Raw genomic sequence first — 24321 nt, 5'->3', positions numbered from 1 at the left:
ACACAGGGATCTGGCACAGTGAAACCAGTAGTTCCACCACCACCACACAGAGATCTGGCACAGTGAAACCAGTAGTTCCACCACCACACAGGGATCTGGCACAGTGAAACCAGTAGTTCCACCACCACACAGGGATCTGGCACAGTGAAACCAGTAGTTCCACCACCACACAAGGATCTGGCACAGTGAAACCAGTAGTTCCACCACCACCACACAGAGATCTGGCACAGTGAAACCAGTAGTTCCACCACCACACAGGGATCTGGCACAGTGAAACCAGTAGTTCCACCACCACCACACAGGGATCTGGCACACTGAAACCAGTAGTTCCACCACCACACAGGGATCTGGCACAGTGAAACCAGTAGTTCCACCACCACACAGGGATCTGGCACAGTGAAACCAGTAGTTCCACCACCACACAGGGATCTGGCACAGTGAAACCAGTAGTTCCACCACCACCACCACCACACAGGGATCTGGCACAGTGAAACCAGTAGTTCCACCACCACCACACAGGGATCTGGCACAGTGAAACCAGTAGTTCCACCACCACACAGGGATCTGGCACAGTGAAACCAGTAGTTCCTCCACCACACAGGGATCTGGCACAGTGAAACCAGTAGTTCCACCACCACCACACAGCGATCTGACACACTGAAACCAGTAGTTCCACCACCACACAGGGATCTGGCACAGTGAAACCAGTAGTTCCACCACCACACAGGGATCTGGCACAGTGAAACCAGTAGTTCCACCACCACACAGAGATCTGGCACAGTGAAACCAGTAGTTCCACCACCACACAGGGTTCTGGCACAGTGAAACCAGTAGTTCCACCAACACACAGGGATCTGGCACAGTGAAACCAGTAGTTCCACCACCACACAGGGATCTGGCACAGTGAAACCAGTAGTTCCACCACCACACAAGGATCTGGCACAGTGAAACCAGTAGTTCCACCACCACACAGGGATCTGGCACAGTGAAACCAGTAGTTCCACCACCACCAAACAGAGATCTGGCACAGTGAAACCAGTAGTTCCACCACCACCACACAGGGATCTGGCACAGTGAAACCAGTAGTTTCACCACCACACAGGGATCTGGCACAGTGAAACCAGTAGTTCCACCACCACACAGGGATCTGGCACAGTGAAACCAGTAGTTCCACCACCACCACACAGGGATCTGGCACAGTGAAACCAGTAGTTCCACCACCACACAGGGATCTGGCACAGTGAAACCAGTAGTTCCACCACCACACAGGGATCTGGCCCAGTGAAACCAGTAGTTCCACCACCACACAGTGATCTGGCACAGTGAAACCAGTAGTTCCACCACCACACAGGGATCTGGCACAGTGAAACCAGTAGTTCCACCACCACACAGGGATCTGGCACAGTGAAACCAGTAGTTCCACCACCACACAGGGGTCTGGCACAGTGAAACCAGTAGTTCCACCACCACCACACAGAGATCTGGCACAGTGAAACCAGTAGTTCCACCACCACACAGGGATCTGGCACAGTGAAACCAGTAGTTCCACCACCACACAGGGATCTGGCACAGTGAAACCAGTAGTTCCACCACCACCACACAGGGATCTGGCACAGTGAAACCAGTAGTTCCACCACCACACAGCGATCTGGCACAGTGAAACGAGTAGTTCCACCAACACACAGGGATCTGGCACAGTTAAACCAGTAGTTCCACCACCACCACACAGGGATCTGGCACAGTGAAACCAGTAGTTCCACCAACACACAGGGATCTGGCACAGTGAAACCAGTAGTTCCACCACCACCACCACCACACAGGGATCTGGCACAGTGAAACCAGTAGTTCCACCACCACACAGGGATCTGGCACAGTGAAACCAGTAGTTCCACCACCACACAGGGATCTGGCACAGTGAAACCAGTAGTTCCACCACCACCACCACCACACAGGGATCTGGCACAGTGAAACCAGTAGTTCCACCACCATACAGGGATCTGGCACAGTGAAACCAGTAGTTCCACCAACACACAGGGATCTGGCACAGTGAAACCAGTAGTTCCACCACCACCACCACCACACAGGGATCTGGCACAGTGAAACCAGTAGTTCCACCACCACACAGGGATCTGGCACAGTGAAACCAGTAGTTCCACCACCACACAGGGATCTGGCACAGTGAAACCAGTAGTTCCACCACCACCACCACCACACAGGGATCTGGCACAGTGAAACCAGTAGTTCCACCACCATACAGGGATCTTGCGCAGTGACCACTCCCAGAAACACACCCTGCCTGAGGCTGCCAACAGGAAACACATAGTAAACCCAGCAAATCCTCACAGTCTGTCGTAACACTTGTAGTACAGCCAGAAAACCAAACCAGTACTTTGATTTGTAGTCTTCCAACTGTCTTTGGATGTCTGTAGGAGAAAATGGCTAAAATACATCAGATGAATCATAGGAATCGCCAACAGTAAAGCCAAGTTAGTCTTAGAGGACATTCAGACTGCTTCAGACTTTTAGATGGTCATCCAATTTTCTGTGGGGTCGAAGAGTTCTCCAAAATGTCCTCCATATATGATTTCCCTGACAGTGTACCAGACATGCTATTTATCTGTGTGTGTTGGAGGTGAGCAGGCTAGAGTCGGAGAGGGACAGATGTGTGGTGGTGGCCTTTGGGTGACAGGTGCAGTGACAGCCAGGTGTACGGAACAGTCACCTTGCTGTGTGCTGGTTCAGTAATGAGGAGCTTTTTATTCCTACAGATTACCAAAACACTGCTGTCAAATGTATTTGGTGAACGTGCCGACAACTGTTATCCTTTTATCTTTGTTTACCCTTCCTCTCCTCCTTCCCCTCATTCTTTAGGAGACAGAAAACACAGACTCTGTGCCCCTCGTCTCCCGACTGGTGGCACCGGCATGTTTTCTGTCATGTTGCTCTGTGAGGCAAAATGTGTTCGGAGAACAAAGAGGAGATTAAACTTGGCAAAGATCTTCAAGGTTCAAAGGAGAGGAAGAGACAATCAGTAAAATAGAGAATGAGTGACAAGGGGAGAGAGAGAACAGGTTTAAGGGAAGGGGACAGAGAAAGAGGGGAAGAGAGAACAGGGTTAGGGGAGGGGAGAGAGAGAGAGAGAGATAGAGAGAGTGAAAAGAGAGAACAGGGTTAAGGGAAGGGGAGGGGAGAACAGGGTTAAGGGAATGGAAGGGGAGGGAAGGGGAGAACAGTGTTAGGAGAGAGAGAGAGAGAGAGAGAGAGAACAGGGTTAAGGGGAGGGGAGAACAGGGTTAAGGGAATGGAAGGGGAGGGAAGGGGAAAACAGGGTTAAGGGGAGGGGAGAACAGGGTGAAGGGGAGGGGAGAACAGGGTGAAGGGGAGGGGAGAACAGGGTGAAGGGGAGGGGAGAACAGGGTGAGGGGAGGGGAGAACAGGGTGTAGGGAAGGGGAGGGGAGAACAGGGCTAATGGAAGGGGACTGGAGAACAGGGTTAATGGAAGGGGAGGGGAGAACAGGGTTAATGGAAGGGGAGGGGAGAACAGGGTTAATGGAAGGGGAGGGGAGAACAGGGTTAAGGGAAGGAGAGGGGAGAACAGGGCTAATGGAAGGGGAGGGGAGAACAGGGTTAATGGAAGGGGAGGGGAGAACAGGGTTAATGGAAGGGGAGGGGAGAACAGGGCTAATGGAAGGGGACTGGAGAACAGGGTTAATGGAAGGGGAGGGGAGAACAGGGTTAATGGAAGGGGAGGGGAGAACAGGGCTAATGGAAGGGGAGGGGAGAACAGGGTTAATGGAAGGGGAGGGGAGAACAGGGTTAATGGAAGGGGAGGGGAGAACAGGGCTAATGGAAGGGGACTGGAGAACAGGGTTAAGGGAAGGAGAGGGGAGAACAGGGCTAATGGAAGGGGAGGGGAGAACAGGGTTAATGGAAGGGGAGGGGAGAACAGGGTTAATGGAAGGGGAGGGGAGAACAGGGTTAATGGAAGGGGAGGGGAGAACAGGGTTAATGGAAGGGGAGGGGAGTACAGGGTTAAGGGAAGGGGAGGGGAGAACAGGGCTAATGGAAGGGGAGGGGAGAACAGGGTTAATGGAAGGGGAGGGGAGAACAGGGTTAATGGAAGGGGAGGGGAGAACAGGGTTAATGGAAGGGGAGGGGAGAACAGGGTTAATGGAAGGGGAGGGGAGAACAGGGTTAATGGAAGGGGAGGGGAGTACAGGGTAAAGGGAAGGGAGGGGAGAACAGGGGGAGTGGAGAACAGGGTTAAGGGGAGGGGAGAACAGGGTTAATGGAAGGGGAGGGGAGAACAGGGTAAAGGGAAGGGGAGGGGAGAACAGGGTTAATGGAAGGGGAGGGGAGAACAGGGTTAATGGAAGGGGAGGGGAGAACAGGGTAAAGGGAAGGGGAGGGGAGAACAGGGGGAGGGGAGGGGAGGGGAGTGGAGTGGAGAACAGGGTTAAGGGAAGGGGAGAACAGGGTTAGGGGAAGGGGAAGGGAGGGGAGTGGAGAACAGGGTTAAGGGAAGGGGAGGACAGAACAGGGTTAAGGGAAGGGGGAGAGAGAGAGAGAGAGAGAGAGAGAGAGAGAGAGAGAGAGAGAGAGAGAGAGAGAGAGAGAGGGCAAAGGGAGAACAGGGCAGAATGAGCAGCAAGGGTAGAGGGAGGGGGAAAGAGAAAGGGCTTATTGAAGGGGAGGGGAAAAGAGAAAGGCCTTATTGAAGGGGAGGGGAAAAGAGAAAGTGGTTATTGTGGAGGGATAGGGAAAGGGAAGGGTGCATGGGGAGAATGAGGAGGGTTAAGATAAAGATAAATAAGTGATTTAATGTTCTCTGCGTCCTCTCAGGGAGAATATAAGTTATATTAATTCACACAGGCCTGTTGATGGACATCTCTGTGTTGCTGGGAGCTTGCATGGATTACTGTTATTGTAAATGCCTGTTGGTGTCCATAGTGGATAACTGTCTCTGATATATGTCTCTGTAGGATAACTCTACTCCCTCCGTTCACTGGGAAATAATTTAAACATATATTCAGTGCCCTTAAACGATCCCTCAGTAATGATAAGGTGAAATTACATGAGAAAGCTATTATTATGATAATGTACTATCAATTCTAGTATAAATGCAAATTAAATTGGTCCAGTACAGGATGTAACTGAGCTCAAATTGGAGTCTCATAGCAAAGGGTCTGAATACTTAGGTAAATAAGGTATTTCTGTTTTTTATATTTAATACATTTGCAAACATTTCTAAAAAACTGTTTTTAGTTTGTCATTATGGGGTATTATGTGTAGATTGATGAGGAAAAAAAGCAATTAATATATTTTAGAATAAGGCTGCAATGTAACAAAATGTGGAAAACGTCAAGGGGTCTGAAAACTTTCCGAATGCACTGTATGTCAATGTATGACTTTGATAGCGGCTTGGTTGAAATAAGTCTGTGAATGTCTGTCTATTTCGTCCACAGCTCCTCTCTTTTCAATATCACTCTGGCCTATCATAATCACACAGCACTATGGGCCTGCTTCTCCTCCATCCAATGTCTGCTCTCAGACTGCTCCTGAATGGACACATGAAAGCTGATGGCCTAATCACTCTTATTATGTGCAGAGATGCTAGTACTTTGAAAACCCTTCGGAGAACAAACTACCAATGCTTCATGAACACACTGATGTGGAATAGATTCAGGGTATACTGCTAAAGGCTCCATTTTGATGGCAAATCGGTTAGGACATCTACTTTGTGCATGACACAAGTAATTTTTCCAACAATTGTTTACAGACAGATTATTTCACTTATTATAATTCCAGTGGGTCAGAAGTTTACATACACTAAGTTGACTGTGACTATAAACAGCTTGGAAAATTCCAGAAAATGATGTCATGGCCTTAGAAACTTCTGACAGGCTAATTGACATCATTTGAGTCAATTGGAGGTGTACCTGTGGATGTATTTCAAGGCCTACCTTCAAACTCAGTGCCTCTTTGCTTGACATCATGGGACAATCAAAAGAAATCAGCCAAGACCTCAGAAAAAAATTTGTAGACCCCCACAAGTCTGGTTCATCCTTGGGAGCAATATCCAAACACCTGAAGGTACCACGTTCATCTGTACAAACAATTGTACAAAAGTATAAACACCATGAGACCACGCAGCCGCCATACCGCTCAGGAAGGAGACGCGTTGTGTCTCCTAGAGATGAACCTGCTTTGGTGCGAAAAGTGCAACTCAATCCCAGAACAATAGCAAAGGACCTTGTGAAAATGCTGGAGGAAACAGGTACAAAAGTATCTATATCCACAGTAAAACGAGTCCTATATCGACATTACCTGAAAGGCCGCTCAGCAAGGAAGAAGCCACTGCTCCAAAACCGTCATAAAAAAAGCCAGACTACGGTTTGCAACGGCACATGGGGACAAAGATCGTACTATTTGAAAAAATGTCCTCTGGTCTGATGAAAGAAATATAGAACTGTTTGGACATAATGACCATTGTTATGTTTGGAGGAAAAAGGGGGAGGCTTGCAAGCCGAAGAACACCGTCCCAACCGTGAAGCACGGGGGTGGTAGCATCATGTTGTGGGGGTGCTTTGCTGCAGGAGGGACCGGTGCGCATCACAAAATAGATGGCATCATGCGGCAGGAAAATGATGTGGATATATTGACGCAACATCTCAAGACATCAGTCAGGAAGTTAAAGTTTGGTCGCAAATGGGTCTTCCAAATGAACAATGACCCCAAGCATACTTCCAAAATTGTGGCAAAATGGCTTTAGGACAACAAAGTCAGGGTATTGGTGTGGCCATCACAAAGCCCTGACCTCCATCCTGTAGAAAATTTGTGGGCAGAACTGAAAAAGCGTGTGCGAGCATGGACGCCTACAAACCTGACTCACTTACACCAGCTCTGTCAGGAGGAATGGGCCAGAATTCACCCAACTTATTGTGGGAAGCCCGTGGAAGGCTACCCAAAATGATCGACCCAAGTTAAACAATTTAAAGGCAGTGTTACCAAATACTAATTGAGTGCATGTAAACTTCTGACCCACTGGGAATGTGATGAAAGAAATAAAAGCTGAAATAAATAATTCTCTCTACTATTATTCTGACATTTCACATTCTTAAAAGAAAGTGGTGATCCTAACTGACCTAAAACAGGGAATTTTTACTTGGATTAAATGTCAGGGATTATGCAAAACTGAGTTTAAATGTATTTGGCTGAGGTGTATGTAAACTTCTGACTTCAACTGTATGTTTGTTTCTAAAGTAGTTTGTTGTTTCTTTCATTGCTTTGTGGAGAGAATCAGGCTTCTGTGAAGAACATGGTGCTTTTCCATAGCATTTGGCATTTTTGCTCAGAGCATGGGGCTCTTGTTTAGAACACAGTGTCTGTGGATGCTCTTCACATTCACCCCATCAAGTTGCTTTCCTGTTTTTCTCTGTGTGTTGCTTTCTGTGTTGCTCTCTGTGGAGTCTGATGTAAGGCCCTGTGTCTCAGCGGAGAGCTGTATCTAAAGCCTTCTGACAAAGAGCCCGGCTGGTTTTATCAGGTGGAGCGTGTTGCCAGAAAGGTCATGGTATTTCAATCTCTGCTCAGGTCTAAAAAAGCAAATAATAAAGCCAGGTTAAATCAAACAAGCAGTGAGAGAGCGGCAAATTCATTTCTGACATGTCCTCAAGATGTAAAAACAAAAAAAAAGAAACTCTACCTTCGCTAATCGTGTTTTCCCAAGACAGGTGTGAGTTTTAGCGAGGGGAGAATCGACCTCCCTCCATTCACTAACAAAGGTTATTGCATGGCATTAAAATACTGCTTTAAGTACCCAATGAAGGTGTTTTCTTTTTAAAATTGTGGTGGCAGATGCGACGAGTCTCCCAAGGGCTTTCTCGTCTTAAGGTGTTTTAAAACACACATCCTATTAGTGGCTGTCTAAAGCCTGCAGACTGGAGAGGTATTAGACGAGACAAACATCTCCACACAGATCAAACAACATTTTTTTTAAACTAACCTTTTTTGGTGTGTCTGTTTTGTCTGCTGAATGAATCAAGACACAATTCCAGCTGTGTACGTCTTGCTGTCCGGTTCACCTTTTTGCCATATTGTATTTTTCATGCATAGTAAAATAATGCAGCTTGGCTGTGACTGTGTCACGGTGCCTGGTTACTGATCAGTGGATTAACTGTGTTTAGTTTAGATCCAGGCTGCCATTTTGAAGTGTGGGATTAATCGCTTAGAATTTTGGCATTAGCGAAATAACGTTTAGGATTAGATTACGTTAATTGGCTGCAATGCCTCCCGAGGGGCCACCCTCTGTCTTCCATCCAAGTGATGGCGTATCGCTCGTTCATTTCTCTCTTCCATCCCCATGGTCCGCCTATTTCCCAGTGAACCCAGGACTATCTGTCTGGAGATGGTAGGACATCTATCTCCCCCCCGTCTCAGGACTCTAATGCCTCTGGATGTCTCCGGCCTGTCAACAAATGGTGGGCATTCCCTTAGGATGAGGATGTGGATGTGAGGAAGGGGATGGGTGTGGGGATGGAGTCAACATTGGTGTTCTTATAAGGGGAAACCTTTCAATCAGAGGCTGGGGTGGGCATGATATCACCTGGGGGCTGCACCATGAAGGCACAGCCACAATTACAGGAGAGATGTTCCTCTAGTGCCCTCATCACTCCTGCTGGGGAGAAACCATTAGTCCTACATTCCCCTCCCCCCCACACACACAGACAGACAGACAGACAGACAGACAGACAGACAGACAGACAGACAGACAGACAGACAGACAGACAGACAGACAGACAGACAGACAGACAGACAGACAGACAGACAGACAGACAGACAGACAGACAGACAGACAGACAGACAGACAGACAGACAGACAGACCAGGGAAGGTTTATGGTGTCATTAACTGGGTTGACCAGAGAAGCATTTGATGCCGAACGGAAATAAATAAACTGAGGAATGATCTCAGAAGTCCTTTGGATTGATGTTCCACAGTAGTAGGTAATAGTAGTCTGTATTTAGCTGATCCCAGACCAGTTGGGTCAACCTGTATTTGACCTTTCATCAGCTATGGTGAACCCAGCTGAACCATTCAAGCTCTTCTGGCCAGGATTTAAATGGTCAATAAGTCGCCAAAGCTTCAAGAGGACTGGACTCTTGAACATGGAGGTGGTAGATCAGCCTAATTCTAAACTAAGCCACGTTTTCATTATCCTATCAGCATTTGTGCTTGAATAACACAATGCATTATATATTACACAACCGTCTCCACAACAGCGATATCATACCATAGGACCAGCTATTAAACATGGTGATAAAACTAATAAGGCGTTGATCAGAGATAGCCTTAGAACCCTGGAGCTACTGTAGGTAATATACTGTAGTTTCACCTCACATTGTTTCAGCCCAGAGGTCATTTATAATGTGTCATGAGCTAATCAAATCAAATCAAATTTTATTTGTCACATGCGCCAAATTCTTACTTACAAGCCCTTAACCAACAATGCAGTTCAAGAAATAGAGTTAAGAAAATATTCACAAAATAAACGAAAGTAAAAATTAAATAAAAGTAACACAATAAAATAACAATAACGAAGTTATATACAGGGGGTACCAGTACTGAGTCAATGTGCGCGGGTACATGTTAGTCGAGGTAATTTGTACAAAGTGACTATGCATAGATAATAAACAGCAAGTAGCAGCAATTTAAGTAGTCTGGGTGGCCATTTGATTTATTGTTCAGCAGTCTTATGGCTTGGGGTAGAATCTGTTAATGAGCCTTTTTGTCCTAGACTTGGCGCTCCGACACAGCTTGCAGAGAGAACACTAAGACTTGGGTGACTGGAGTCTTTTAAATTTTTTGGGGCCTTCCTCTGACACTGCCTAGTATATAGGTCCTAGATTGCAGGAAGCTTGGCCCTAGTGATGTACTGGGCCGTACGCACTACCCTCCATAGCGCCTTACGGTCAGAGGCCGAGCAGTTGCCATACCAAGAGGTGATGCAACCGGTCAGGATCAAATCAAATCAAAGTTTATTTGTCACGTGCACCGACTACAACAGGTATACAGTGAGGGAAAAAAGTATTTGATCCCCTGCTGATTTTGTACGTTTGCCAACTGAAAAATAAATGATCAGTCTATAATTTTAATGGTAGGTTTATTTGAACAGCGAGAGACAGAATAACAACAAAAAAATCCAGAAAAACAATTGGTAACACACTACGCCGTGAAGGACTGAAATCCTGCAGTGCCCGCAAGGTCCCCCTGATCAAGAAAGCACATATACATGCCCGTCTGAAGTTTGCCAATGAACATCTGAATGATTCAGAGGACAACTGGGTGAAAGTGTTGTGGTCAGATGAGACCAAAATGGAGCTCTTTGGCATCAACTCAACTCGCCGTGTTTGGAGGAGGAGGAATGCCTATGACCCCAAGAACACCATCCCCATCGTCAAACATGGAGGTGGAAACATTATGCTTTGGGGGTGTTTTTCTGCTAAGGGGACAGGACAACTTCACTGCATCAAAGGGATGATGGACAGGGCCATGTACCGTCAAATCTTGGGTGAGAACCTCCTTCCCTCAGACACGGTATTGAAAATGGGTCGTGGATGGGTATTCCAGCATGACAATGACCCAAAACACATGGCCAAGGCAACAAAGGAGTGGCTCAAGAAGAAGCACATTAACTTCTCTAGGGTAGGGGGCAGTATTTTGACGTCCGGATGAAAGGCGTGCCCGTAGTAAACTGCCTGCTACTCAGGCTCAGAAGGTAGGATATGCATATTATAAGTAGATTTTGATAGAAAAAACTCTGAGGTTTCTAAAACTGTTTGAATGATGTCTGTGAGTATAACAGAACTCATATGGCGGGCAAGAACCTGGAAGTTTGGAAATTTGAGGTTTGTAGTTTTTCAAGTGATTGCCTATACAGTATACATGACTTAGGGTTCATTTTGCACTTACTAACGCTTCCAGTAGATGTCAACAGTCTTTAGAACATTGTTTTATGCTTCTACTGTGAATAGGGAGAGAATAAGAGCTCCTGGAAGTAGATGAGTGAGAAAATAACATGCGCTCAGAGGCGTGCGCTCATGTGAGAGTTAGCTCTGTTCCTTTTCTTTTTTGAAGACATTGAAATTGTCTGGTTGGAATATTACTGAAGATTTATTATAAAAACATCCTAAAGATTGATGCTATACATCGTTTGACATGTTTCTACGAACGTAAATATAACTTTTTTCGACTTTTCGTCGTGACATTTTTCGCGCGCTTCCTGCATTTGGAGTAGTGGACTAAACGCAGGAACAAAAAGGAGGTATTTGGACATAAATTATTGACTTTATCGAACAAAACAAACATTTATTGTGCAACTGGGATTCCTGGGAGTGCATTCTGATGAAGATCATCAAAGGTAAGTGAATATTTATAATGTAATTTTTGTCATTTCTGTTGACTCCAAAATTGCGGGTATCTGTACGGCTTGTTTTGATATCTGAGCGCTGTACTCAGATTATTGCTAAATTTGCATTCGCCATAAAGCTTTTTTGAAATCTGACACAGCAGTTGCATTAAGGAGAAGTGTATCTATAATTCTTTGAATAGCTGTTGAATATTTTATCAACGTTCATGATGAGTATTTCTGTAATTGATGTGCTCATTCACCGGAAGTTTTGGGAGGCAAAACATTTCTGAACATTACATGCCAATGTAAAATGGGGGTTTTGGATATAAATATGAACTTTATCGAGCAAAACATACATGTATTGTGTAACATGAGTGCCAACATGAGTCCTATGAGTGCCATCTGATGAAGATCATCAAAGGTTAGTGATACATTTTAGCTGTATTTATGTTTTTTGTGACGCCTCTCCTTGCTTGGAAAATGGCTGTGTGGTTTTTCTTGTCTCGGTGCTGTCCTAACATAATCTAATGTTATGCTTTCGCCATAAAGCCTTTTTGAAATTTGACAATGTGGTTGGATTAACGAGAAGTGCATCTTTAAAATGGGATATAATAGTTGTATGTTTGACAAATTTGAATTATAAGGTTTTTGTTGTTTTGAATTTGCCGCCCTGCTATTTCACTGGCTGTTGAATAGTGTGTCCCGCTAGCGTCCGACATACCACAGAGAGGTTGGTCCTGGAGTGGCCTAGCCAGTCTCCAGACCTTAATCCCATAGAAAGTCTGTGGAGGGAGCTGAAGGTTCGAGTTGCCAAACGTCAGCCTCGAAACCTTAATGACTTGGAGAAGATCTGCAAAGAGGTGTGGGACAAAATCCCTCCTGAGATGTGTGCAAACCTGGTGGCCAACTACAAGAAACGTCTGACCTCTGTGATTGCCAAGGGTTTTGCCACCAAGTACTAAGTCATGTTTTGCAGATACAAATACTCATTTTCCTCATTAAAATGCAAATAATTTTATAACATTTTTGATGTGTTTTTCTGGATTTGTTTGTTGTTATTCTGTCTCTCACTGTTCACATAAACCTACCATTATAGACTGATCATTTCTTTGTCAGTTGGCAAACGTACAAAATCAGCAGGGGATCAAATACTTTTTTCCCTCACTGTAGACCTCACAGTGAAATGCTTATTAAAGGCTCTAACCAACAGTGCAATTAAAAAAAAAAAAAGGTATTAGGTGAACAATAGGTAAGTAAAGAACTAAAAACAAAAAAGACAGTGAAAAATAACAGAAGCGAGGCTATACAGTAGCGAGGCTGTAACAGTAGCAAGGCTATATACAGGCACCGGTTAGTCGGGCTGATTGAGGTAGTATGTACATGCGATATGGTTAAAGTGACTATGCATATATGATAAACAGAGAGTTGCAGTAGCGTAAAAGAGGGGTTGGTGGGTGGTGTTGGCGGGACACAATGCAGATAGCCCGGTTAGCCAATGTGCGGGGGAACTTGTTGGTCGGGCTAATTGAGGTAGTATGTACATGAATGTATAGTTAAAGTGACTACGCATATATGATAAACAGAGAGTAGCAGCAGCGTAAAAGAAGGGTTGGGGGGGCAGACAATGCAAATAGTCCAGGAAGCCATTTGATTACCTGTTCAGGAGTCTTATGGCTTGGGGGTAAAAACTGTTGAGAAGCCTTTTTGTCCTAGACTTGGCACTCCGGTACCGCTTCCCATGCAGTAGTAGAGAGAACAGTCTATGACAGGGGTGGCTGGGGTCTTTGACAATTATTAGGGCCATCCTCTGACACCACCTGGTGTAGAGGTACTGGATTGCAGGCAGCTTAGCCGTACGCACTACCCTCTGTAGTGCCTTGCAGTCGGAGGCCAAGCAGTTGCCATACCAGGCAGTGATGCAACCAGTCACGATGCTCTCGATGTTGCAGCTGTAGAATGTTTTGAGGATCTGAGGACCCATGCCAAATCTTTAAAGTTTCCTGAGTGGGAATAGGCTTTGTCGTTCCCTCTTCATGACTGTCTTGGTGTGTTTTGACCATTCTAGTCTGTTTGTGATGTGGACACCAAGGAACTTGAAGCTCTCAACCTGCTCCACTATAGCCCCGTCGATGAGAATGGGGGCGTGCTTGGTCCTTCTTTTCCTGTAGTCCACAATCATCTCCTAAGTCTTGGTTACGTTGAGGGATAGGTTGTTATTCTGGCACCAACCAGCCAGGTCTCTGACCTCCTCCCTATAGTCTGTCTCATCGTTGTCGGTGATCAGGCCAACCACTGTTATGTCGTCAGAAAACTTGATGATGGTGTTGGAGTCGTGCTTGGCCACGCAGTCGTGGGTGAACAGGAAGCACAGGAGGGTACTAAGGACGCACACCTGAGGGGCCTGTATTGAGGATCAACATGGCAGATGTGTTGTTGCCTACCCTTACCATTTACATTTACATTTAAGTCATTTAGCAGACGCTCTTATCCAGAGCGACTTACAAGTTGGTGCATTCACCTTATAATATCCAGTGGAACAACCACTTTACAATAGTGCATCTAAATCTTTTAAGGGGGGGGTTAGAAGGATTACTTTATCCTATCCCAGGTATTCCTTGAAGAGGTGGGGTTTCAGGTGTCTCCGGAAGGTGGTGATTGACTCCGCTGTCCTGGCATCGTGAGGGAGCGCCCCGTCAGGAAGTCCAGGATCCAGTTGCGGAGTGTTTAGTCCCATGGTGCTAGCTTAGTGATGAGCTTTGATGCCACTAAAGTGTTAAATGCTGAGCTGTAGTCAATGAACAGCATTCTCACATAGGTTTTCCTTTCGTGGGAAATGGCAGTGTGGAGGGCGATTGAGATTCCGTCATCTGTGGATCTGTTGGGGCGGTATGCGATTTGGAGTGGGTCTAGGGTTTCCGGAATGATGGTGTTGATGTGAGCCATGACCAGCCTTTCAAAGCACTTCATGTCTACCGATGTGAGTACTACGGGGCGGTAGTCATTTAGGCAGGTTACGTTCGCTTTCTTGGGTACAGGAACTATGGTGGTCTGCTGGAAACATGTAGGTATTACAGACTCGGTCAGGGAGAGGTAGAAAATGTCAGTGAAGACACTCGCCAGTTGGTCCACGCATGGTCTAAGTAGACGTCCTGCTAATCTGTCTGGCCCTGCTGCCTTGTGAATGTTAGGTCTTACTCACATCGGCTATGGAGAGCGTGATCACACAGACGTCTGGAAAAGCTGGTGCTCTCATGCATGCTTCAGTGTTTCCTTGCCTCAAAGCGAGCATAAAGGGCATTTAGCTCATCTGGTAGGCTTGTCTCCCTGGGCAACTTGTGTCTGGGTTTACCTTTGTAGTCCATAATAGTTTGAAAGCCCTGCCACATCCCACAAGAGTCAGAGCCGGTGCAGTAGGATTCAATCTTAGTCATGTTTTGATGCTTTGCCTGTTGGATGGTTCGTCTGAAAGCATAGCGGGATTTCTTATACACATCCGGATTAGTGTCCCGCTCCTTGAAAGCAGCACCTCTAGCCTTTAGCCCAGTGCAGATGATGCCTGTAATCCAATGCTTCTATTTAGGACATGTACGTACGGTCACTGTGGGGACAACGTTGTCAATGCATTTATTGATGAAGCCATACTCCTCAATGCCAATGGATGAATCCCGGAACATATTAGTCATTGTTAGCCACTGCTAGCAGCCTTTACCTTTAGCTCAGACACCACCAGCTTTTAGCCTGGATAATACCCGCCAGTCTGCACAGCGCGATATCAACCCTGAGCATATTGGACTGCTTTTCTCCACTACATCACCAGATTCCAGCCGTAAACTCTGGACCATTACTCCAGAGTGGCCCAGCGCCGAAGCTAGCCTTGAGACAGGCCCATCTCCCGGCCTGCTCAGTGGACCCTATGATCACTCGGCTACACAGCTGATGCCTCCCGGACTCTTCACTAGCACGACTAGAAGCCACTACATCACCGGATTCCTGCCATAAGCTCTGGACCTTTGCATCGGATCATCGCAGCTAGCTAGCTGCTACCGAGTGGCTATAGTGGCTAATGCCCTTATAGTGGCTAATGCCCTTGTCCCAAAGCTAGCACCAGTTAGCCTTGCGCCAGGCGCATCTCCCGGCTAGCAAACGAAATTACTTCAGCTACAATACCTCTTTTGCTAACTGGCCTGGACACTTTGTCTACACAGACCCCCGCCGATCCATCACGACTGGTCTGCCGACTTAATTCTTTCCTATGTGCCCTCAAATGGCCTTTGTCGGATGTCGGTGAAGACGCTTCTGCTAGCCCCAGCCTGCTAACTTTAGGAACGCCGTGTCCCCTGCTTGCTAGCGTAGTAACGACTACCTAACGGCTTCCCTGTTTCATCTATTACTGTTTACTGGACCCTATGATCACCTGGCTACAAAGCTGATGCCTGCTGGACTGATGCCTGCTGGACAGTACTCCATTTTGTTTATTTTGTTTTGATTATCTGTCGGCCCCAGCCTCGAACTCTGTGTGTAGTTAAGTTACCCTTTCTGCCTCTCACCGCCGTTTTACCTGTTGTCTTGTCTTAGCTGATTAGCTGTTGTTAACTTACCCATTGTTGTCTTAGCTAGCTCTCCCAATCAACACCTGTGATTGCTTAATGCCCCACTTTATGTCTGTCTCTAATGTCAATATGCCTTGTATACTGTTGTTTAGCGTAGTTATCATTGTTTTATTTTACTGCAGAGACCCTAGCCCCATTCAACATGCCTCAGATACCTCTTTTGTCTCGCCTCCCACACATGCGGTGACCTCACCTAGCATAACTAGTGCCTCCAGAGATGCAACCTCTCTTATCGTCACTCAATGCCTAGGTTTACCTCCACTGTACCCACACCCTACCATACCCCTGTCTGTACACTATGCCCTGAATCTATTCTACCATGCCCAGAAATCTGCTCCTTTTATTCTCTGTCCCCAACGCACTAGACGACCAGTTTTGATAGCCTTTAGCCGTACCCTCATCCTACTACTCCTCTGTTCCTCGGGTGATGTAGAGGTTAACCCAGGCCCTGTGTCCCCAGGTGCTCTCATTTGTTGACTTCTGTAACCTTGGTTTCATGCATGTTAACCTGTTGGGGGTAGGGGGCAGTATTGACACGGCTGGATAAAAAACGTACCCGATTTAATCTGGTTACTACTCCTGCCCAGTAACTAGAATATGCATATAATTATTGGCTTTAAATAGAAAACACCCTAAAGTTTCGAAAACTGTTTGAATGGTGTCTGTGAGTATAACAGAACTCATATGGCAGGCAAAAACCTGAGAAGATTCCTTACAGGAAGTGCCCTCTCTGACAAGATCTTGTTCTTCTTGTCTCTGTTTATTGAAGATTGAGGATCTTTGCTGTAACGTGACACTTCCTACGGCTCCCATAGGCTCTCAGAGCCCGGGAAAAAGCTGAATAATATCGAGGCAGCCCCAGGCTGAAACACATTATCGCTTTTGGCAAGTGGCCAATCAGAGGACAATGGGCTTAGGCGCGTGCACGAGTCGACCCCGTGCTTTATTTTCTTTAGTCTTTTTACCTAAACGCAGATACCCGGTCGGAATATTATGGCTTTTTTACGAGAAAAATGGCATAAAAATTGATTTTAAACAGCGGTTGACATGCTTCGAAGTACGGTAATGGAATATTTAGAATTTTTTTGTCACGAAATGCGCCGTGCTCGTCACCCTTCTTTACCCTTTCGGATAGTGTCTTGAACGCACGAACAAAACGCCGCTGTTTGGATATAACTATGGATTATTTTTAACCAAACCAACATTTGTTATTGAAGTAGAAGTCCTGGGAGTGCATTCTGACGAAGAACACCAAAGGTAATCAAACTTTTCTAATAGTAAATAGGAGTTTGGTGAAGGCTAAACTTGCTGGGTGTCTAAATAGCTAGCCCTGTGATGCCGGGCTATCTACTTAGAATATTGCAAAATGTGCTTTCACCGAAAAGCTATTTTAAAATCGGACATATCGAGTGCATAAAGGAGTTCTGTATCTATAATTCTTAAAATAATTGTTATGCTTTTTGTGAACGTTTATCGTGAGTAATTTAGTACATTTTTTGTAAATTCACCGGAAGTTTGCGGGGGGTATGCTAGTTCTGAACGTCACATGCTAATGTAAAAAGCTGGTTTTTGATATAAATATGAACTTGATTGAACAAAACATGCATGTATTGTATAACATAATGTCCTAGGGTTGTCATCTGTTGAAGATCATCAAAGGTTAGTGCTGCATTTAGCTGTCTTCTGGGTTTTTGTGACATTATATGCTAGCTTGAAAAATGGGTGTCTGATTATTTCTGGCTGGGTACTCTGCTGACATAATCTAATGTTTTGCTTTCGTTGTAAAGCCTTTTTGAAATCGGACAGTGTGGTTAGATTAACGAGAGTCTTGTCTTTAAAATGGTGTAAAATAGTCATATGTTTGAGAAATTGAAGTAATTGCATTTCTAAGGTATTTGAATAACGCGCCACGGGATTTCACTGGCTGTTAGAGAATTTCAAGAAGCATTTCTCTACGGCTGGCCATGCTTTCCTCTTGGCTACCCCAACCCCGGCCAACAGCTCCTCACCCCCCACAGCTACTTGCCCAAGCTTCCGCAGCTTCTCCTTCACCCAAATCCAGATAGCTGATGTTCTGAAAGAGCTAAAAAACCTGGACCCGTACAAATCAGCTGGGCTAGACAATCTGCACCCTCTCTTTATAACATTTTCCGCCGCCATTGTTGCAACCCCTATTACTAGTCTGGTCAACCTCTCTTTCATATTGTCCGAGATTCCTAAAGATTGGAAAGCTGCCGTGGTCATCCCCCTCTTTAAAGAGGGTGACACTCTAGACCCAAACTGTTACAGACCTATATCCATCCTGCCCTGCCTTTCTAAAGTCTTCGAAAGTCAAGTTAACAAACAGATCACTGACCATTTCGAATCCTACCATACCTTCTCCGCTGTGCAATCCGGTTTCCGAGCTGGTCACAAGTGCACCTCAGCCATGCTCAAGGTACTAAACAATATCATAACCGCCATCGATAAAAGACAGTACTGTGCAGCCGTCTTCATCGACCTGGCCAAGGCTTTTGCCTCTATCAATCACCGTATTCTTATCGGCAGACTCAACAGCCTTGGTTTCTCAAATGACTGCCTCGCCTGGTTCACCAACTACTTCTCAGATAGAGTTCAGTGTGTCAAATCGGAGGGCCTGTTGTCCGGACCTTTGGCAGTCTCTATGGGGTACCGCAGGATTCAATTCTCGGGTCGACTCTTTTCTTTGTATATATCAATGATGTCGCTCTTGCTGCTGGTGATTCCTTGATCCAGCTCTATGCAGACGACAACATTCGGTATACATCTGGCCCTTTTTTGGACACTGTGTTAACAAACCTCCAAAAGAGCTTCAATGCCATACAACACTCCTTCCGTGGCCTCCAACTGCTCTTAAACGCTAGTAAAACTAAATGCATGCTCTTCAACCGATCGCTGTCCACACCCGCCCGCCCGACTAGCATCACTACTCTGGACGGTTCTGACTTAGAATATGTGGACAACTGCAAATACCTAGGTGTCTGGTTAGACTGTAAACTCTCCTTCCAGACTTACATTAAGCATCTCCAATCCAAAATCAAATCTAGAATCGACTTCCTATTTCGCAACAAAGCCTCCTTCACTCATGCTGCCAAACATACCCTCATAAAACTGACTATCCTACCGATCCTCGACTTCGGCGATGTCATTTACAAAATAGTCTCTACTCAGCAAACTGGATGCAGTCTATTACAGATCCATCCGTTTTGTCACCAAAGCCCCATATTAAACCACCGACCACTGCGACCTGTATGCCCTTGTCGGTTGGCCCTCGCTACATATTCGTCGCCAGACCCACTGGCTCCAGGTCATCGATAAGTCTTTGTTAGGTAAAGCTCCGCCTTATCTCTGCTCACTGGTCACCAAAACAACACCCACCCGTAGCACACGCTCCAGCAGGTGTATGTCCCTGGTCATCCCCAAAGCCAACACTTCCTTTGGCCACCTTTCCTTCCAGTTCTCTGCTGCCAATGACTAGAACGAATTGCAAAAATCGCTGAAGCTGGAGACGTAGATCTCCCTCACTAACTTTAAGCATCAGCTATCTGAGCAGCTTACCGATCGCTGGCATACTTCAGTGTCCTAGTAGGCCTACTGCCTAATTTGAATCTCAAATCGTCAAGAAGACATGTAGTCTGAAAATATTTTTAGTCTGAGACCACACAATCAAAATCTGTACCTTCCTTTCTGATGTTTTGATTCTATGTTGTGATTCATGTAATAGGATGTATAGATTCTGGTGCTTAGTAGCACACTTATGTTTGATTGTGTTTATATACTTACAGTGCCTTAAATCTTAGACAAAGTGATTCCTACACCCATGAAGAGAGGTGCTGTAATGTAGCACTAGAGACAGCTTTACAAATTGTTTGGTGTACAGACTTTTTTCTCCTTCTCTTTCACTGAATGTCGAAAAATGAGTATGCATGACCATGTACGCATGGGAAAGTGATACAAATGATGTATTTAGGCCATTTCTCTTGGATGTGTATCACATAAAACACCCTAGTTTTGTGTTGCTAACAACCTACAATTTCCTCGTATAGGAATTCACAGGATGTGATTTGGGCATTGTTGTTCCCTCCTGAGTCAGCGAAAGCTGTGATTAAGTGAAGGAGTTGAGGAGGAAATGGGCTGTTGTTACCGTTTTTAAAACCCTTACCTTTGATTGAGAGATGGTATATAAAACGGTGAGCTAGCTAGCTAACTCCTGCTTCACGGCCCTCAGGGGCTTTAATCAATTATGCCGTGCTAATCGTCCCAGTGCTTATGAACTTTGTTTTGGCTGGGCCCAGGAAGTAGTGCTCTGCTGGCAGCTCAATAGTGATCATTGATCAAGCCTGGTGGAGCGCTTTGAGACATGCAGGGAACGTTTGAGAGAGGAAGGAGAGGGGGAGAAAAGAAGTAGGGGAGATTAGTGAAATGAGAATGTTTCTCAGAAAAAAAGGAAGAATGGAGATCCTCTGCCAGGAAAAGCAGTGTGTGTGTGTGTGTGTGTGTGTGTGTGTGTGTGTGTGTGTGTGTGTGTGTGTGTGTGTGGGGGGGGGGGGGTTAGGGTTAGGGTTAGGGTTAGGTTTGGGGGGGGTTTCTCAGCCCTGGCCCACTGTGGTACGTATGGTGTGGTGGGGGGGGGGGTGTGCGTGGCTGTTTTCCCAAGTGGGAGTTGCAGTGTGGGGAGGAAAGAAAATCTGTTGTATTAATTTTGCACAAAGCCATTCTCAGTTCGCCCAGTAATTACATGCAGACTGAAAATGTATAAACTTCTGTGAACGCCTGACTGACATTATCTTTCTCTCTTTCTCCATCCCTCCTTAAAACCCTCCTTTCTCTCTCGTAGTGAACAAACACAAGCCGTGGATTGAGACGTCATACCATGGGGTAATTACAGAGAACATGGACATCGTCCAACTGGACCCTCCCCTGGTGGCCCTTGATAAAGACGCCCCTGTCCCCTACGCAGGTATGGTATGCCCCACCACTATCTGATGATAGAATGGAGAAGGAAGTACCAAGTTGTGATGAATGGGTTAACATCATTCAATCAGAGGATGATTTACTCGTTCTTCATTTTTGTGGTTGACCTTGGTTCTTGGGAGCTCTTGTAAAACATTAGCATAAAATGCATTAAGCCGTAATGTGATATTCTCACTTCTGCTTTCCAAGAAAAGAAAACATCTGCTTTCTAATTTAAAACCACTAGCTTTAAACTAGTACTACCAAACATGTTCCTATAAAAGCTATTCACACCCTTATGTCCTTTAACCATGTAGAAAACCAATACTAATACTACTCTTAGTAGTGCAAATGCAATTATATTGAATCAAAGTGATGGGATTGTACCCCAAATAACCCTCATGTTGGATAAGGTTATCGCACAGAAAAAGACTGACTGTTTACACTCATCCTCCTTGGTGACCATCCCAACTCCCCCATTGGGTTGCCAATTCCTGGAGGTTGCCAGTGCCAGTGGGTTGTCAGTAGCTACAGGCTAACTTGCCAGCCTGGCACCAGTGCCTGCTGCCAGGCCTCTTGATGTGGCCAAGTCCTCAGTGTGGGGTTGGCGCAAGGGCTGGTACCCACTCTCTGAGCCCCTCAGACTGGGTTGGAGCAGCTCTGATGTAGGCTGTCTGGATATGTTTGTCAGATTTTTCCTTCCAGCATCTAGAAAAGGTGTAGTGGTTTGATGAGTTTCCTTTTAATGACCACCCTACATGGAGAGAGAGAGATACAGAGGAATGGAGAGAGAGAGAGATACAGAGGAATGGAGAGAGAGATATACAGAGGAATAGATAGAGAGAGAGAGAGAGAGAGAGAGAGAGAGAGAGAGAGAGAAGGGAAGGCAATGGCTGATCGGTGGTCGACACACTTTATATATCTCTTTTCTGCTCTGTCTTTTTTCTCGGGCTCTCTCCCTCTCTCTCTCTCGGGCTCTCTCCCTCTCTCTCTGAACTGTGGTCAGGAGTATCTCCTAGAGACACAGTCGGGGGGCTGACAGTCAGTCAGTAATTAACTGAAATGATTTTTTTGTGAGGGGGCTTTGCCTAGGTACTATTCACACCTCATTAATTACAATGCTTGACTTAATACCTCTCTCTCCCTCTCTCTGACTGACACAATGTCAGACAACACATACAGCCCCATAACCGATCATTCTGCCACAACTCACTGGCCCATTACAGATCATTCTGCCACAACTCACTGGCCCATAACAGATCATTCTGCCATGACTCACTGGCCCATAACCGATCATTCTGCCACAACTCACTGGCCCATTACAGATCATTCTGCCACAACTGACTGGCCCATAACAGATCATTCTGCCATGACTCACTGGCCCATAACAGATCATTCTGCCATGACTCACTGGTCCATAACAGATCATTCTGCCATGACTCACTGGCCCATAACAGATCATTCTGCCATGACTCACTGGCCCATAACAGATCATTCTGCCACAACTCCAACTAAGCTCTCACTGAGAGTGACATCAGAGTGAAACCCTTTTGTAGTTCTCACCTCAACAGAGCTGTAACTCATTGACTGAGAGGAGCTGGACTTGAGGGACAAGGGACAATTTGTCAGTGAGACGTCTTCCAGTATTTACTGTTTAAATGTGTCTACACCTGACAAACACAGACATCTGATGACAACTAGGACAAGAAAACAGGCACTGTGAATAACAGTATTCCTTTTACCATTCATCAGTCAAATTCAATCAAATATATTTATAAAGCCCTTTTTACATCAGCCGATGTCACAAAGTTCTGGACAGAAACCCAGCCTAAAACCCCAAACAGCAAGCAATGCAGATGTAGAAGCACGTTGGCTAGGAAAAACTCCCTAGAAAGGCAGGGATCTAGGAAGAAACCTAGAGAGGAACCAGGCTCTGAGGGGTGGCCAGTCCTTACCTGGCTGTGTGGGGTGGAGATTATAACAGAACATGGCCAAGATGTTCAAACATTCATAGATGATCAGCAGGCTCAGATAATAATAATCACAGTGGTTGTAGAGGGTGCAACAGGTCAGCACCTCAGGAGTAAATGTCATTTGGTTTTTCATAGCCGATCATTCAGAGTTAGAGACAGCAGGTGTGGTAGAGAGAGAGTCCAAAATAGCAGGTCCGGGACAAGGTAGCACGTCCAGTGAACAGGTCACGGTTCCATAGCCGCAGGCAGAACAGTTGAAACTGGAGCAGCAGCATGACCAGGTGGACTGGGGACAGCAAGCAGTCATCAGGCCAGGTAGTCCTGAGGCATGGCCCTAGGGCTCAGGTCCTCCGAGAGAAGAGAGAGAGAAGAGCGAGAGAAAGAGAGAGAGAGAAAGAGAGAGAGAGAAAGAGAGAGAGAGAGAATTAGAGAGAGCATACTTAAATTCACAAAGGACACCGGATAAGACAAGAAATACTCTAAATATAACAGATTGACCCTAGCCCCCCGACACAAACTACTGCAGCATAAATACTGGCGGCTGAGACAGGAGGGGTCGGGAGACACTGTGGACCTGTCCGACGATACCCATGGACAGGGCCAAACAGGCAGGATATAACCCCGTCGACTTTGCCAAAGCACAGCCCCCACACCACCAGAGGGATATCGTCAACCACCAACCTTCTACCCTGAGACAAGGCCGAGTATAGCCCACAAAGACCTCCCAACGGCATGAACCCGAGGGGGGCGCCAACACAGACAGGAAGGCCACGTCAGTGATTCAACCCACTCAAGTGACGCACCCCTCCTAGGGATGGCATGGAAGAGCACCAGTAAGCCAGTGACTCAGCCCCCATCATAGGGTTAGAGGCAGAGAATCCCGGGGGAGAGAGGGGAACCGGCCAAGCAGAGACAGCAAGGGCGGTTCATCGTTCCAGTGCCTTTCCATTCACCTTCACACCCCTGGCCAGACTACATTCAATCATAGGACCTACTGAAGATATGAGTCTTCAATAACGACTTAAAGGTTGAGACCAAGTCGGCGTCTCTCACATGGATAGGCAGACCATTCCATAAAAATAGAGCTCTATAGGAGAAAGCCCTGCCTCCAGCTGTTTGCTTAGAAATTCTAGGGACAGTAAGGAGGCCTGCGTCTTGTGACCGTAGCGTACGTGTAGGTATGTACGGCAGGACCAAATCGGAAAGATAGGTATTAGCAAGCCCATGTAATGCATTGTAGGTTAGCAGGAAAACCTTGAAATCAGCCCTAGCCTTAACAGGAAGCCAGTGTAGAGAGGCTAGCACTGGAGTAATATGATCAAATTGTGGGGTTCTAGTCAAGATTCTAGCAGCTGTG

At 46.1% G+C, this 24321-nt stretch overlaps 1 protein-coding gene across 2 annotated transcripts in view; it reads left to right on the top strand.

Moving 5' to 3' along the window:
- LOC106613128 (calsyntenin-2) overlaps positions 1 to 24321 on the top strand; it is a 447582-nt gene that overhangs the window by 185934 nt on the left and 237327 nt on the right. For both annotated transcript variants that reach the window (XM_014215083.2, XM_014215084.2), the window contains exon 2: positions 20876 to 20998. In XM_014215083.2, the coding sequence (XP_014070558.2) occupies positions 20876 to 20998 (123 nt within the window). The remainder of the gene's footprint in view (positions 1 to 20875; positions 20999 to 24321) is intronic.

Source organism: Salmo salar, chromosome ssa09, assembly GCF_905237065.1.
Source record: "Salmo salar chromosome ssa09, Ssal_v3.1, whole genome shotgun sequence".
NCBI classification, from domain to species: domain Eukaryota; kingdom Metazoa; phylum Chordata; class Actinopteri; order Salmoniformes; family Salmonidae; genus Salmo; species Salmo salar.
The sequence above is the reverse complement of the archived record's forward strand: the minus strand, read 5'-3'. Positions and strand labels throughout refer to the sequence as shown.